Source organism: Coregonus clupeaformis, chromosome 28 (genome assembly GCF_020615455.1).
Source record: "Coregonus clupeaformis isolate EN_2021a chromosome 28, ASM2061545v1, whole genome shotgun sequence".
NCBI classification, from domain to species: Eukaryota; Metazoa; Chordata; class Actinopteri; order Salmoniformes; family Salmonidae; genus Coregonus; species Coregonus clupeaformis.
In genome coordinates, this window is record NC_059219.1 from 33,864,084 (window position 1) to 33,880,329 (window position 16,246).

General features: G+C 46.3%; 1 gene segment (V, D, J or C); it reads right to left on the reverse strand.

Moving 5' to 3' along the window:
- Positions 1–10,254: 10,254 nt before the first annotated feature.
- Positions 10,255–11,020, reverse strand: LOC121579028. The segment is given in 2 exon segments: positions 10,255–10,813; positions 10,947–11,020. Coding segments are annotated over 2 exon segments (408 nt in total).
- Positions 11,021–16,246: the final 5,226 nt, after the last annotated feature.

Genomic DNA, 16,246 nt, shown 5'->3' on the forward strand with positions numbered 1-16,246 from the left:
GGGCGGGCTGACGACACGCACCATAGGCTGGTGCGGGGAGCAGAGAACAGGCCGGGCGGGAACGCGCGCACCATTGGCTTGGTGCGTGGGAGCAGGAACAGGCAGGCCGGGCTGGCGGACGCGACCGTTGGCTTGGTGCGGGAGCAGGAACAGGCCGGCCGGGCTGGCGCGCACCATAGGCTTGGTGCGAGAGGCAGGAACATGCCGGACGCTGGCGACACGCGTCACAGGCTGTGGTGGAGAGGCAGGAACAGCCGGACCGGACTGGCGGACGCATCACAGGCTTGGTGCGAGGACAGGAACAGGCCGGGCCGCACTGGGAACACGACACCACGCCACTGGCCTTACCGGGGATCAGGAACAGGCTGGACCGGACTGGCATCACACCTCAGTACCTTCGCCGTGCCTTACATTCTCCCCCTACTAGCCAATGGCTCCGGGAACCGGTGGCCTTCTCCTCGTCCACTAACTCTCCGCTTATCTGCCTCCAGCAGTCCGTATCTACAGGTGTGAGCCCCCCTATAAAATTTAGTGGGTTCTCTCTCCCCGTGGCTATGGCCTCCATGGCTCTCTCAGACTCTCCAGCCTCTGCTCCCAAGTCCAACCTCTCCTCCTCCGCATGGCCGACCCAGTCGAGTGGATATCCGCTAAGTTACCTCTGGCGTTTGCTCCTGGACACGCTGCTTGACCCAGTCGAAGTGGATATCCGCTAGTTACCTCTGGCGTTGGCTCCTGGACACGCTGCTTGGTCAGTTTGGTGGGATCTTCTGTCACGATCGTTGGAGGAAGTGGGACTGCACGCAGCGTGATGAGTGAACATACTTTTAATTTAGATTCACCACACGAACAAAACAACAAAATGATACGTGAAGTCTAAGTAACAGACACAAACCATACGACAGAACCCGATCCCACAAACACATGTGGAAAACAGGCTGCTAAGTATGGTTCCCAATCAGAGACAACAAGCAACAGCTGATAGTTGTTGCCTCTGATTGAAGAACCACCCCAGCCAACACAGAAACACATAGAGCTAGATAATCAGCCTAGAACCCAAAAGCACATAGAAACAACACACCCTGGCTCAACATAACGCGAGTCCCAGAGCCAGGGCGTGACAGTAACCTCTATAGTGGATTCAGGGAGGGGGACTTTCTTACAATGAATAAACCACCATTTAATAGATGACATAAAATATGGGTATTACTAAATATAGGCATTGACAGTTACTGACATCACATTCTAATTCCTAATTCTATGGTTACAGATATGTGTGTAATGTCTGAGCTCAAAATCTTTTTCCTGAAAGCAGAGGGCAAGTGTCCAGATGAGGATGGTGATAAAAGTCATGGTTGTTGTGGGTTCTGTTGTCATGAAGGACAGCTCTCAGTCATGAAGTGTTAAACTCACAGGGCTATAAACACTCCCAGACCTCTAAAGCATGTGCTGGCAATGCAAAGTGTTCTCTCTACGCAAACAGACTTTCATGGTCCCACAAATAAACTGTAGTTGAAGAGATCTTCTTCTTTGGTATAATGGTGTTCGCAACAATTATGTGTATTCTGCCACCTACTGTACAGATGGATAATAAGGATCCAAAAAGGAAAAAAATGTGGGGTAAAAAATGAATAAATAAATATATATTTTTAAATCCATACAAACTATCGGTAACAAAATGTTAATTCAACTAAATCAAAACGAAATGTGTTTTAATCAGGTCCCTACACAGGCTCAGAAGGATCCTGTGATGGCGGGACATTTCCTGGCGACAGTAGTCCTTGCAGTGCTTCTGCTGTTAAGTCTTCTCGGCTGCAGATATAATGATGTCCAGCTTCTTAGACACTTGTGCAGTACAATTAATAACTGTGGCTATAAATATAATAAAAATACGCTCTTCACCGCCTCCACATAGGAGATTTGCTGTACAGCCTGATCCTTGACACCTCAACCTCTTTTCACCTAACAGAACACTCAGTGTATTTGCGAAATATGATCCCGCCACAGTTGAAACATTTTACATTCACAGACTCTTCAATAACATATTCTTCCATCTGCAAACACTTGACACATGGCCAAATGTTTTACACTTTTTGCATTGCTTCGGGTTTTGTACGAATACTCTTAAGCGTATCTTATATCCCAACTTTACATAGGGTGGTAAATACTCATCAAACATCAATAATGACAGATAAACTTTGCTCCTTTTTCCCATTCTCCATACGGGTCAAGTGACGTGCATTAACTACTCCTGGAATTTTTTAGCCTAAGATATTGATTATCAATGTCCAACGGGACGCCAGAAATAACACCATTTGCCGGTTTCCTGCTCGAAAACCAAAGCTGTTCACTTCATGCGGCGATATTTTATGAGCCACAATGCACATTCCTTTTGCTCTTTAGATACACACCATATCAACACCATACCAGTCCTGGTTACTATGATATCAACACCATACCACTCCTGGTTACTTTGACTGCATCCACGTTTCCCAACGCCTACTTCACCATCCTCGTGACTTCAAAGGGTTTCCCAAATAAACATCTTCATCCAAAAAGCGTACTCAACAAGGAGCGATTCATCAGACTCATTTTCCACAACAATTGTAGCCCTTTCTGTTCCATTCTTGGACTTCACTAGTGTCCACAAATTTTTCTCACTAACTGCACTTTCAGCTTCAAACGACACTTCTTCTTCCACCATCTCGATGTGTGACAGCTGACCTTTAAAAAGTTTGAGAGCTGATTGTCCAGCTAATCATGGCCTTGATTGGTAAATGAGCCTCAGCTGGAATCAATTAAAGACTGGGAAGGTGCTGGAAGATAGCAAGTGTGCCAGAACAGGTGTTGTACTAGCGGTCAGGCGTTTAAGAAATATATCATTGATGCTGATGGTACTATTGTGGAAGATATGATGGAAACAAGAGCATATGTCTTAACGATGGATGTGGTACAAGATTTTATGTTGTTAGAGGGGTTACATCCTGCCTGGACCTCGCTGGCTTCTAACTCTATTGCATCTATGTGTGAATGGAATGGATGATTCTACTGTTGGAAGTGGTCATTTCCCAATTTCGTGTTCCATGAACTTTGATGTTACTACTCCAGATAGGGTACCGTTCAGATGATGGTGCTTTCATAATGCAGACTGGGAAAATTTGGTGATCATTACTTAAATGTTGGACAGTTGTCTTTAGAGAGGCTGGTTGATGTATGTGCTTTCTCTGTGACATCACTGATTTTGAGTGCTACAAATGTGTATGTACCAGAGAGTGAAGTGGGTGAGAAAAGGAAGGTGTTTCCATGGTGGACTGAAGAGTGCACTGCGGCTATTAGAGAAGAAATAGGGCTTACAGAGTGTTGCGTAGGTTCTATGACTCCTGAGAATCTAATTGATTTCCAGAAGAGAGAGCTTTGAGTACGTAGGGTCATTGAAGTCTGTCAAGAGAGAAATGCATGGAGGCAGTTCTGCTCTACAATAGGCAGGGGTACTGAGCTGGGGATGTATGGTCTATGTTGAAGAAGATGACCGAAGAAGCAAGTCACTCGAATTCCAGTTTTGGTTGTGGGTCAAAATGATAAAGAAAAACTGACTTGTTGGGGAAGACATTTGCTAGTGTACATAGTGAGAGTCACTTTGGATGAAATATAAAAGCAACGTAGGTGTGATATTTCAAATGCTCGTGTTAATGTGTATAAGAAAAGGGATACTGTTGACTCTTCTTTGGATGCTGATTTTACCATACATGGCATGCTTCAGCCATTACGGATGTGGATATACAACCCCAGGTCATGATCAGTCGGTGCTTTGTAATGTTTAAGCATATACCTGATGAGGTAATGTAGTGTATCTGTTTACTGCATGTCTTTGTAGACTTAGGGGCAGTTTGCCAGACACATTAAGCTTAGTCCTGGACTGAAAAGCAAACTCAATTTGATAATCTTCATTGAAAGAGCTTTTAGTCTAGGACGAGGCTTCATCTGTGTCCAGGAAACCCCTTCCTAGTGTTTTGTTGCTCTTGGTGTGCTAAACTGTAGAGCATGAATGTAACATACATTTATCTGATAAATTGTTTTGTCTAGAAATGTTTTCAGAGTTTATTTTTGCCTTTATCTTTATTGATTAAGTGTTTTGTTGTTGTCGGTTGTTCTCAGTACTGTAGCTAGTTGCTTATCCTGTGTGTATTACCTCTCCTCTCCTCTCCTCTCCTCTCCTCTCCTCTCTCTCTCTCCTCTCCTCTCCCTCTCCTCTCCTCTCCTCTCCCTCTCCTCTCCTCTCCTCTCCCTCTCCTCTCCTAATATATTCCATTATACAATAGTAGTAGTAGCTGACTCTCCTCTATCCTCTCTCCTCTTCTCCAGCTCTTCCCTCTGTCAGGCACACAGTGTCTCTGCTCCCTCCTATCCTCTGAGTAACTCTCTGGGTGCTCGGCCAAACTGGCCTGCCTGCTGAGTGTCTACTCCCACCAGGGGGAGATGGTGAGCTGGGAGGTGGACGGGGCGGAGGTCAAGGATAGGGTCCTGACCACCACAGAAGAAGAGAAGGGCGGCCACTTCAGCCGCAGTAGCACCCTGACCCTGAGCAAGGCACGCTGGAAAGATGGAGAGGTGTACACCTGCACGACGACGACACCAGTGATTCAGCCGTCAATATAGTGTCTAGAGACTGGAGAAGCAATTGTAGGGTTCTAGAGAATCCCCACATGGTGCTAGTTCTGGAAACATTAGTGTTTTAGAGCTGAATGTTACAGTATAATAGTGAATAATATCAGTAGTGCTGTGTGCTAAATGAACTATTTTGAGATTATGTTGTACATGTCTTCTTGCCTCTGAGTTCAAATAAAGCTTGTTTTGATTAGAAAATAACCCAATAACTGATTTAATCATGATTCCAGTGATCACTATCGCATGAATAGGCAGAACACTTCATACTAATTTACATCAATCAGCTTATTTTATAATTTCAGCATTGTAGCATATAGCTACTGTCATGCCCTGACTCAGAGGACTCGTACTTGTTGAGTCAGGGTGTGTATTTTCTGTGTAGTATGTTCTTTGTTGTATTTTCTAGGTTTAGATCTAGATCGTATAGATCTATTTTGGCCTGTGTGGTTCCCAATCAGAGGCAGCTGTCGCTCGTTGTCTCCAGATTGGGGACCATACTTAGGCAGCCTATTGGCATTAGTGGGTTGTGGGATCTTGTTCCGTGTTAGGTATGTTGTTTGTTCTACCTTGGACTTCACGTTTCGTTTGTTTATTGTTTTGTCGGTTGATTATTCATTAAAATAAACATGTACGCATATCACGCTGCGCCTTGGTCCGTCCCGTCGATGAACGATCGTGACAGAAGATCCCACCAAACGAGGACCAAGCAGCGTGTTCAGGAGCAAACGCCGGAATTCAACAGGAGGTTACATTAGTAGATGTCCTCCTCGGTTGGGGGAAAATTACGGAGGAGGAGGCTGTCCGTTACCGGAAGGCAATGAAGGAGGATGCCCAGGTAGGAGAGGAGAAACGGCGCCAACAGTGCCGACGACGGAGACTCGAGAGGCAACCCCAAGAACATTTTTGAAGGGGGCACACTGTGTGGACGACGAGGCAGCAGGAGGCCGTTAAAGGGCGGATCTGCAGGTTAGGAGAGGAGGTCACCATGTTACGGGGGCTATTGGTTCAGAGGGAGCAGGAGTTATTCGGTCAGAGGGAAGCGCTACAGGAGGCTATAAGGGAGAAGGAAAGTGTAGAGGCACGGCGAGAGGAGCTGGTTAGGCAGCAGAAGGAGCGGGGTTAATAAAGGAACCCAGTCTCGCTCTCGCACCAAGCAAGTGAGCGTGTCGCCAGTCGGTCCGGCCGTTCCTGCTTCACGCACTAAGCCAGTGGTGCGTGTTCCCAGTATCGGCCCGACCCGTTCCTGTCCTCGCACCAAGCCAGTGGTGCGCGTCGCCAGCCCGGTCGGCCTGTTCCTGTCCCTCGCACCAAGCCAGTGGTGCGGCCGCCAGCCCGGTCGGCCTGTTCCGCCCCTCGCACCAAGCCAGTGGTGCGCGTCGCCAGCCCGGTCCGGCCTGTTCTACCCTCGCACCAAGCCAGTGGTGCGCGTCGCCAGCCCGGCCCGGCCTGTTCCTGCCCTCGCACCAAGCCAGTGGTGCTGCGTCGCCAGCCGGCCCGGCTGTTCCTGCCCCTCGCACCAAGCCAGTGGTGCGCGTCGCAGCCCGGCCCGGCCTGTCCCTGTCCCTCGCACCAAGCCAGTGGTGCAGCGTCAGCCACGGTCCGGCCTGTTCCTGCTTCTGCACCAAGCCAGTGGTGCGCGTCGGCGCCCGGCCCGGCCTGTTCCTGCCCCTCGCACCAAGCCAGTGGTGCGGCGTCGCCACCCGGTCCGGCCTGTTCTGCTTCTGCACCAAGCCAGTGGTCGCAGCGTCGCCAGCCCGGTCGGCCTGTTCCTACCCCTCGCACCAAGCCAGTGGTGCGCGTCGCCAGCCCGGCCCGGCCTGTTCCTGCCCTCGCATCAAGCCAGTGGTGCGCGTCGCCAGCCCGGCCCGGCCTGTTCCTGCCCCGCACCAAGCCAGTGGTGGCGTCGCCAACCGGCCCGGCCTGTCCCTGCCCCTCGCACCAAGCCAGTGGTGTGCGTCGCCAGCCCGGCCCGGCCTGTCCCTGTCCTCGCACCAGCCAGTGGTGCGCGGCCAGCCCGGTCCGGCCTGTTCCTGCTTCTCGCTACCTAGCCAGTGGTGCGCGTCGGCAGCCCGGCCCGGCCTGTTTCTGCCCGCCGCACCGCCAGTGGTGCGCGTCGCCAGCCCGGTCCGGCCTGTTCCTGCCCCTCGCACCAAGCCAGTGGTGCGCGCCGCCAGCCCAGTCCGGGCGGTTCCTGCCCTCGCACCAAGCCAGTGGTGCGTGTACGCCAGCCCGTCCGGCCTGTTCCTGCCCCTCGCACCAAGCCAGTGGTGCGCGCTGCGTGCCCGGTCCGGCCTGTTCTGCTCCTCGCACCAAGCCAGTGGTGCGTGTGTCCAGTCCGGCACGACCCGTGCCTGTTCCACCGGTGCCTGGTTCGGCACCGGTCAGCTGCTCCACTCCGGAGCCAGAGCAATCCGCTTCACCGGGGTCCAGTCCAGCTCCGGTCAGCGGCTCCACTCCGGAGCCAGAGCAGTCCGCTCCACCGGTGCCTGATCCAGCTCCAGTCAGCTGCTCCACTCCGGAGCCAGAGCAATCCGCTTCACCGGGGTCCAGTCCAGATCCGGTCAGCGGCTCCAGTCCGGAGCCTGAGCAGTTCGCTCCACCGTCGTCGGGTCCAGCTCCAGTAAGCAGTTCCAGTCCAGACCCAGACGTCAGCCCCTCTCCAGGTTCGGGGTCTCCCACACCAGGGTCCAGACTTCGTGGGAGGAAGGAGAGGGCAAGCAGCGTGCCGAGGTCCAGACCAGACCAGGGGCGCAACAGGGAGGCGGAGAGTAAGTGGTCGTCACGCCCTGAGCCGGGTCCGCCTCCGAGGCGGAATGTCCACCCGGCCCCTACCCTGTTATGTTTATGTTGCGCGGTCGGAGTCCGCACCTTTGGGGTGGGGTACTGTCACGCCCTGACTCAGAGGACTCGTATTTGTTGAGTCAGGGTGTGTATTTTCTGTGTAGTATGTTCTTTGTTGTATTTTCTAGGTTTAGATCTAGATCGTATAGATCTATTTTGGCCTGTGTGGTTCCCAATCAGAGGCAGCTGTCGCTCGTTGTCTCTGATTGGGGACAATACTTAGGCAGCCTATTGGCACTAGTGGGTTGTGGGATCTTGTTCCGCGTTAGGTATGTTGTTTGTTCTACCTTGGACTTCACGTTTCGTTTGTTTATTGTTTTGTCGGTTGTTTATTCATTAAAATAAACATGTACACATATCACGCTGCGCCTTGGTCCGTCCCGTCGATGAACGATCGTGACAGCTACTCTCATGTTTTCAAACAGAATTAAAAGGGCATCTGATACAACAAATACTCTGCAATCATTTCTACAACTGAATGATCCTGTTATACTGTAGCACCAATACCAGTGATGATAATTAGTGATATTTGATAATAAACCTCTAAGATCTGCTCTCAGAACTCACAGTGCTAAACAGTTACTTTCCATAACATATACATTTATGATGTTTAATTCCTAATATGATTTTATTAAATTAGATATTTTAGCAATGGTTTCAACAATGTGTGGTCTACACTTCTCCATTATATTTCCCCTGGTCTTCTCTACCTCCAATCCCCTGGGGACAGAGTGAATATCTGGTGACAGTGCTGCTCTATTCTGGGACAAGCAGAATCACCCAGCCCTGTCTATGCTGAATTAACATTACTTTTATTTTTACTTCAGTAGATCTTACTCTGCATATGGACTGGTAATGTGTTCCAAAACTTCTAATACATTTTATATACACTTTCAGTTCATGACAATATAACAAGTTACAACCATGATGATGATGATGATGATGAGGACGTTGGAGAACATGTGATCTGAATGACACTTTCTAACCATTTTCAAAGTTGACCTCCTCTACTGATCAGTGTTCCATGTCAGTGTCATCCCCCTCAGCTCCTGCAGTAGGTCCCAGCTGTAGCAGTACAGTCTGACTGAGGGAGGTTTATGTATCTGTGAAAAACCCAGACACTGTTGGGGTAGTGGAAACTCTGACAGTAGTAATCTCCTGCATCTTCAGCCTGAGTTCCACTGGCACTGAATCTAGATGGAGTGTTCTAGTATGGTAAATAAGGAGTTCATAAGTACCTCCAGGTGTTTGTTGAGACTTGGCAAGACGGGCATAACATATGTGCCTGACATATACACAATATAAGCAGTAACCTGCTTAATACACATTTCTGCTGGTTTTACAGTTCAGAGAGACTGTCTGTCCTGGGAGAACAGATTCCACTGCAGGAATCTGAGTCACAGTGACCTGGCCTCTGGATTCTCAAACATAGAATAAAACATTTATATGAAACGAATATCACGTATATTAAGCAATTGTTATGAATAAAATATTTACATTAATATACATTATACTTTTGTGTAGATTAAATAATTGTTCAACAACAAATTCTGAAACTGTTAACCTTGAAAGCAGAAAGCAAGTGTCCAGATGAAGATGGTGATAAAAGTCATGGTTGTTGTGGGTTCTGTTGTCATGAAGGACAGCTCTCAGTCATGAAGTGTTAAACTCACAGGGATATAAACACTCCCAGACCACTGAAGCATGTGCTGCTAATACAAAGTGTCTTATATGTAAATATTATTCTAGGACAGTCAGACTTTATTAGTAAATGTTGTGTGATGTGATGTAGAAACATGATACCTATGTAATCACTGATATCATTTCTGATATAAGTGCTGAATGGGGACTGATATATTGCTTCTTCAAGCTCTTCCAAAAGTTCTGTGCGATCCTCCATTGCATATTTACTCTAAACATATTCCATGTCCATCCTTTTTTTTTGTCCATCATCTTCAACTTCACCAGATCTTCCAGAAGACTAGTATAATCCCTCACTATATATTTATTCAGAATATGTTTCCCTTTCTTCCTTTTTCTCTTGTCCTCCATCTTCCCATCCGACAGAATGTCAACCCCTCGTCCTCCTCCGCACTCGTTAAAAAAAACTGGGAGTTGAAGGGATCTGTGTGAACAGAAGCATTTTAAAGGTTGAGGCTGATTGTCCAGCCAATCATGGCCTTGATTGGTTAACGAGCCTCATCTGGGCTCAATCAAATACTGGGAAGGTTCTGGAAGGTTCCAATCAGGCCTTTTGCTTGAATAGTCTTCCTGGAAATCAGACATATTAATAAATCTTGTGTGATGTGATGTAGATTCACGATAGCTATGTAATCACTGATATCGTTTCTGATATAAGTGATGAATGGGGACTGATATAATGATTATAGGCATCTACAAATGGAGCATATAGTTATTAAAGTGTTATTAGACCAGGCAGTCTCTGTTTTCTGTCTCCCTCCAGTGGTCAGGGTCAGTAACTGCAGTCTGTGTGTGGACCGTGTGATGCCGGTGAATGACAGCTCTAAAGGGGAGATCTCCAGTCTCCTGCTTCACCTGCTGCTCCCTGGAACTACCACAGCAGTGGTGTAAAGGAGGATGTATGGGTCATTTTTGTGGGCTATATTGTATGTGTTTGAATCATGTTAATTAAATTCTAGCTATTCTAAACACAGGTCATCTTTAGGGGTTTTAATGATTGCACATCATCTCTTTTCAGATTGGTTGATGGTTTTCCTTGAGTTACTCAACAGAGTCAACATGTAGTTAATGGTCAGGAGAAACATTTAGTGACCAGTTATGATCTAAGGTCTTCTAGACATAGCTCTAGTTTGACTCTATTGTTGTTCAGCTCTACTACACACTGTGTCATTGTACTGGATCATCTCCTCCCCTCAGCACCTGCAGTAGGTCCCAGCTGTAGCAGTACAGTCACTGTGCAGTCTGACTGAGGGAGGTTTTTGTACGACTCTGTATCACTGTGTGAACACATCTTTACTATTGATGTAGTGTTCACTCTGACAGTAGTAATCTCCTGCATCTTCAGCCTGGACTCCACTGATGGTCAGAGTGAAGTCACTCACAGATCCACTACCACTGAATCTAGATGGAGTTCCAGACTGAAGGGTTTTATCCCTGTATATTAGGAGTTTAGGAGCTCCTCCAGGTTTCTGTTGATACCAGGCCAACCTCTGTCCATTGCTGTCACTGTATACAGCACTGCTGGTCTTACAGCTGAGACTGACTGAGTGACCCACTGAAACAGTTTTCACTGCAGGTGTCTGAGTCACAGTGACCTGGCCTCTGGACTCTGAAACAGAGATGGCATGTAGAATTAGCATTACATTGTTAATTAAAATCTCCATATAGCAAATTCACTAAAACTGTAATGAGGTTATATATTTATTGCTATGATCCGGGTCATTTTCCGTCAAATATTTTACCTTGAAACCAGAGGGCAAATATCCAGATAAAGATGGTGATAAAAGTCATGGTTGTTGTGGGTTCTGTTGTCATGAAGGACAACACTCAGTCATGAAGTGTTAAACTCACAGAGATATAAACACTCCCAGACCACTGAAGCATGTGCTAACAATGCAAAGTGTCCTCATTATGCAAACATACTTCTTTGGTCCCACAGAACACTGTAGTTGAAGGGTTCTTCTTCTTCTTTGGTATTTGGTTGGTGGATCACATCCAACTTTTAGGTGCATACACCGCCACCTACTGTACTGGTGTGAGGCTATTCACGGCCTACCTACCTTATATTCTTTGATACAATAATACAACGTTGGGAAAAGGTAAAATGAACCTACCACCTATTAGCCCTCTCTAAAAACCAACCACCCATTCCAATATTTAACACTAACTAGTCCTACACCAGAACCTCTCTAAAAAATCCACCAACCATTCCACTATTTAACCCTACCTGTAAGGGTTGGTGTGAGGTGTGACCCAGGTGCGGTGTAGGGTAGACAGTAGGCAGTAGGCAAGAATGGTGAAACAAGGATCTTTACTGGTTGTCCAAAAAGCCAAGATACAAAACAACGGACTATTCACGAAAACAAATGAGGAGCACATAGGTCTCCCAAAACAGGCTGACAAACAATACGAAATACTAACTTTTACAGAAAACCACAAAGACACAGGGAGAACACTTCTCGAGAACCTGTACTACCGTCTCGTGATCAGACACTGATACGTACTGCTTGACATAAAGGAACTAGCAGAGAAAACTGAGCAAGGGAACACAGGGAAGTGAGGGCATAAATACACAGGTGAATCAGATAGCCACAGGTGACACCAATAGGCAGAACATTAGTCCCGACTGTGAGTGAGGAGGTGCCTGTGGTTGTCGGAGGATGACACCTAGTGGGTCGCTCCAGAACTGCGACCCACTCCTGTAACACCTACCTAGTCCTACTCATGACCCTCTCTAAAAAAAAACACCACCAATTCCACTATTTAAATCTACCTAGTCCTACTCCCGACCCTCTCTAAAAAAACACCACCCATTCTACTATTTAACCCTACCTAGTCCTACTCCAGAAACTCTCTACAAACCCACCACCCATCCCACTATTTAACCCTACCTAGTCCTACTCCAGACCAACGGTCTGAGAGACATATCACTAACACTGAAGACCCACTGCAACTGTTCAGCAGTAAATGCCGCTGCCACAAAAACCTCTATAACTGACTTTCGATCCATTTCTGCAGTACAATTAACAACCATGGCTATAAATGCTGAAAAGCCCACCTTACTGAAGCACATTTTCCTCCCATCACTCTCTCTTGATCTCTGCCTGCTCACAGGAATCCTCTCAGGATCTCTCACCCTGTACCCATCTTCCTCTACCACTCTCTTCACTGCTTCAGCATATAACACTTTCTGTATTACTCTGACCCTGGCAACCTCAATCTGCCTTTCTCTCACCGGACACCTCCGATCTCCAGCCCCATTATCACCCCCCACAACTAACACACACAACTTTCTCCACCGATACCACACATTCCTTTGTCTCATGCCCTCCTGCACACTTCTCACATCTAGGCATCTCCCTCCTACACACTGCTGCAATATGCCTATAACCTTGTCAGCTAAGACACTGTAATTTTGTTGGAACTTAAGCTCTCCCGAGATAAATGACACTTCCTGCCTTGACCTCTTCTGGTAACGAATCTGCATCAAAACTCAGCATGACAGATAATGTCTTCTCCGTTTCCCCACCTGATCTAAGTCTCACCAAACAGCGGGCATCACAGACACCAGGAATCTTCAATTTCCACTGCTCCTCCTCAACACTTAATGCCACCCCCGTTATCACTCCTTTCAAAAAGGCCCTGCTCCGAAGAGCAAAGCACGTCACAATTCTTGTCCCTAATCTTTTAATCTGGAGCGCCCTCTCCATCTGGGCAGAGGAAACACAATAAATCATCAGGAGTCCACTCCGAGTTACCTTCCCCAACTCAATATACCCCAACCTCTCCTCCACCCAACCTAACACCACATATGGATCAAGCAAGGATCCATTCTCTCTACAAATCTCACTCCCACTGGGCCAAAATCATCCTTATCATCCTTGGGATGAGGCCCGAACCCGGCGATCCTCGCTGCAGGTACTTCACCCTCACTCTCACCAAGATCCATCTCTGAACAACTGGAGTATCCCTGTTTTTGCACTTAAAGCCCACCTTCTTCACCTGACTACTTCCCTCTACACTCAACTTCTTCTCAGCAGTCATCACTTCACCTGCCACCTCATTTAATTCATCCTCGCTCTCGTCAAGTTCCATTTCCTCCTCAAGCTCTTCCAAAAGTTGTGTGCGATCCTCCATTCCATAATTACTCAAAACATATTCCATGTCTCTCCTATTGCATTATACTATTACTTCAGTACTATCAGTCCCTATTGTATCATACTAGTACTTCAGTACTATCAGTCCCTATTGTATTATACTAGTACTTCAGAACTATCAGGGTGGTACTGAGAGTGCTCTGTGTGTGAAGAAGGTTTTTGTACAGAGACTCCAGAATGAATCACTGTGTTGGACTTTTGGAAGCGGCTCAAAACTGGTGCTGAAAAGTAAGTCCATTTTTCTATTGTCTCATAAAACTAAATGTAATCATGCTGTTGAACAACGTTATGAGATGTTATCATCTTCTCCTAAGGAAATACTTTTAGGCTATATCTTTTTAGAGACTTCTGTGGACACATTTGTAAATTTTTAGAGGGCAGAGTCACCGAAGTGAGAGAATTGTTCACATATCACCAAGTTCATTCACAAGTATTCTAATATGCGATTTAAAAAGAGCACATTTTGATATCCAGTATTGCATGTCAGCACATTGTTCTGTCATGATGTAGAAACTATTTCTATAATAAAAGCAATACTTTGTATTGTCATCATAGTAGATGTTAACACTGACATGGTTTAAAGGTGAACCTCATCTATAGTTTTGATTAGTATTTTGAGGTCATTTTAGCTTGTGTCTCAGAGTAGATATGACAAAATTGATATGGAGATTTACACTGAATATTACATCTGATTATTACATCTGAATATATAATATCTGTTTACTGCGTGTCTTTGTAGATTCAGGGGTGGTTTCCTGGACACATTAAGGCTAGTCCTGGACTAAAAAGCAAGCCCAATGGATCATCTTCATTGAAAGTGCTTTTTAGTCTAGGACAAGGCTTCATCTGTGTCCAGGAAACCCCCTCCTAGTGTTTTGTTGCTCTTGGTTGGCACAACTGTAGAGCATGTATGTCACAAACATTTATCTGATGGATTGTTTATTTTTGCCTTTACCTTTATAGATTGTGTTTAATTGTTCTTGATTGTTCTCTGTTCTGTAGCTAGTTGTTTATCCTGTGTCTATTGTCGATATGAAATGGTTTAGTTCACTGATAAGTGTCTCTTCTCCCCCCTCTTCTGGGCAGCTCTTCTCTCCTCTCCTAATGTTATAGAATAGTAGTAGTAGCTGACCCTCTCCTCTCTCCTTCTCCTAATGTTATAGAACAGTAGTAGTAGCTGACCCTCTCCTCTCTCCTCTCCTAATGTTATAGAATAGTAGTAGTAGCTGACACTCTCCTCTCTCCTCTCCTAATGTAATAGAATAGTAGTAGTAGCTGACCCTCTCCTCTCTCCTCTCCTAATGTTATAGAATAGTAGTAGTAGCTGACACTCTCCTCTCTCCTCTCCTAATGTTATAGAACAGTAGTAGTAGCTGACCCTCTCCTCTCTCCTCTCCTAATGTTAGAGAATAGTAGTAGTAGCTGACCCTCTCCTCTCTCCTCTCCTAATGTTATAGAATAGTAGTAGTAGCTGACCCTCTCCTCTCTCCTCTCCTAATGTTATAGAAAAGGAGTAGTAGCTGACCCTCTCCTCTCTCCTCTCCTAATGTTATAGAATAGTAGTAGTAGCTGACCCTCTCCTCTCTCCTTCTCCTAATGTTATAGAACAGTAGTAGTAGCTGACCCTCTCCTCTCTCCTCCCCTAATGTTAGAGAATAGGAGTAGTAGCTGACCCTCTCCTCTCTCCTCTCCTAATGTTATAGAATAGTAGTAGTAGCTGACCCTCTCCTCTCTCCTCTCCTAATGTTATAAAACAGTAGTAGTAGCTGACCCTCTCCTCTCTCCTTCTCCTAATGATATAGAATAGTAGTAGTAGCTGACCCTCTCCTCTCTCCTTCTCCTAATGTTATAGAACAGTAGTAGTAGCTGACCCTCTCCTCTCTCCTCTCTCCTCTCCTAATGTTATAGAATAGTAGTAGTAGCTGACCCTCTCCTCTCTCCTCTCCTAATGTTATAGAACAGTAGTAGTAGCTGACCCTCTCCTCTCTCCTCTCCTAATGTTATAGAATAGTAGTAGTAGCTGACACTCTCCTCTCTCCTCTCCTAATGTAATAGAATAGTAGTAGTAGCTGACCCTCTCCTCTCTCCTCTCCTAATGTTATAGAATAGTAGTAGTAGCTGACACTCTCCTCTCTCCTCTCCTAATGTTATAGAACAGTAGTAGTAGCTGACCCTCTCCTCTCTCCTCTCCTAATGTTAGAGAATAGTAGTAGTAGCTGACCCTCTCCTCTCTCCTCTCCTAATGTTATAGAATAGTAGTAGTAGCTGACCCTCTCCTCTCTCCTCTCCTAATGTTATAGAATAGGAGTAGTAGCTGACCCTCTCCTCTCTCCTCTCCTAATGTTATAGAATAGTAGTAGTAGCTGACCCTCTCCTCTCTCCTTCTCCTAATGTTATAGAACAGTAGTAGTAGCTGATCCTCTCCTCTCTCCTCCCCTAATGTTAGAGAATAGGAGTAGTAGCTGACCCTCTCCTCTCTCCTCTCCTAATGTTATAGAATAGTAGTAGTAGCTGACCCTCTCCTCTCTCCTCTCCTAATGTTATAAAACAGTAGTAGTAGCTGACCCTCTCCTCTCTCCTTCTCCTAATGATATAGAATAGTAGTAGTAGCTGACCCTCTCCTCTCTCCTTCTCCTAATGTTATAGAACAGTAGTAGTAGCTGACCCTCTCCTCTCTCCTCTCTCCTCTCCTAATGTTATAGAATAGTAGTAGTAGCTGACCCTCTCCTCTCTCCTCTCCTAATGTTATAGAACAGTAGTAGTAGCTGACCCTCTCCTCTCTCCTCTCCTAATGTTATAGAATAGTAGTAGTAGCTGACCCTCTCCTCTCTCCTCTCCCTAATGTTATAGAATAGTAGTAGTAGCTGACCCTCTCTCTCTCCTCT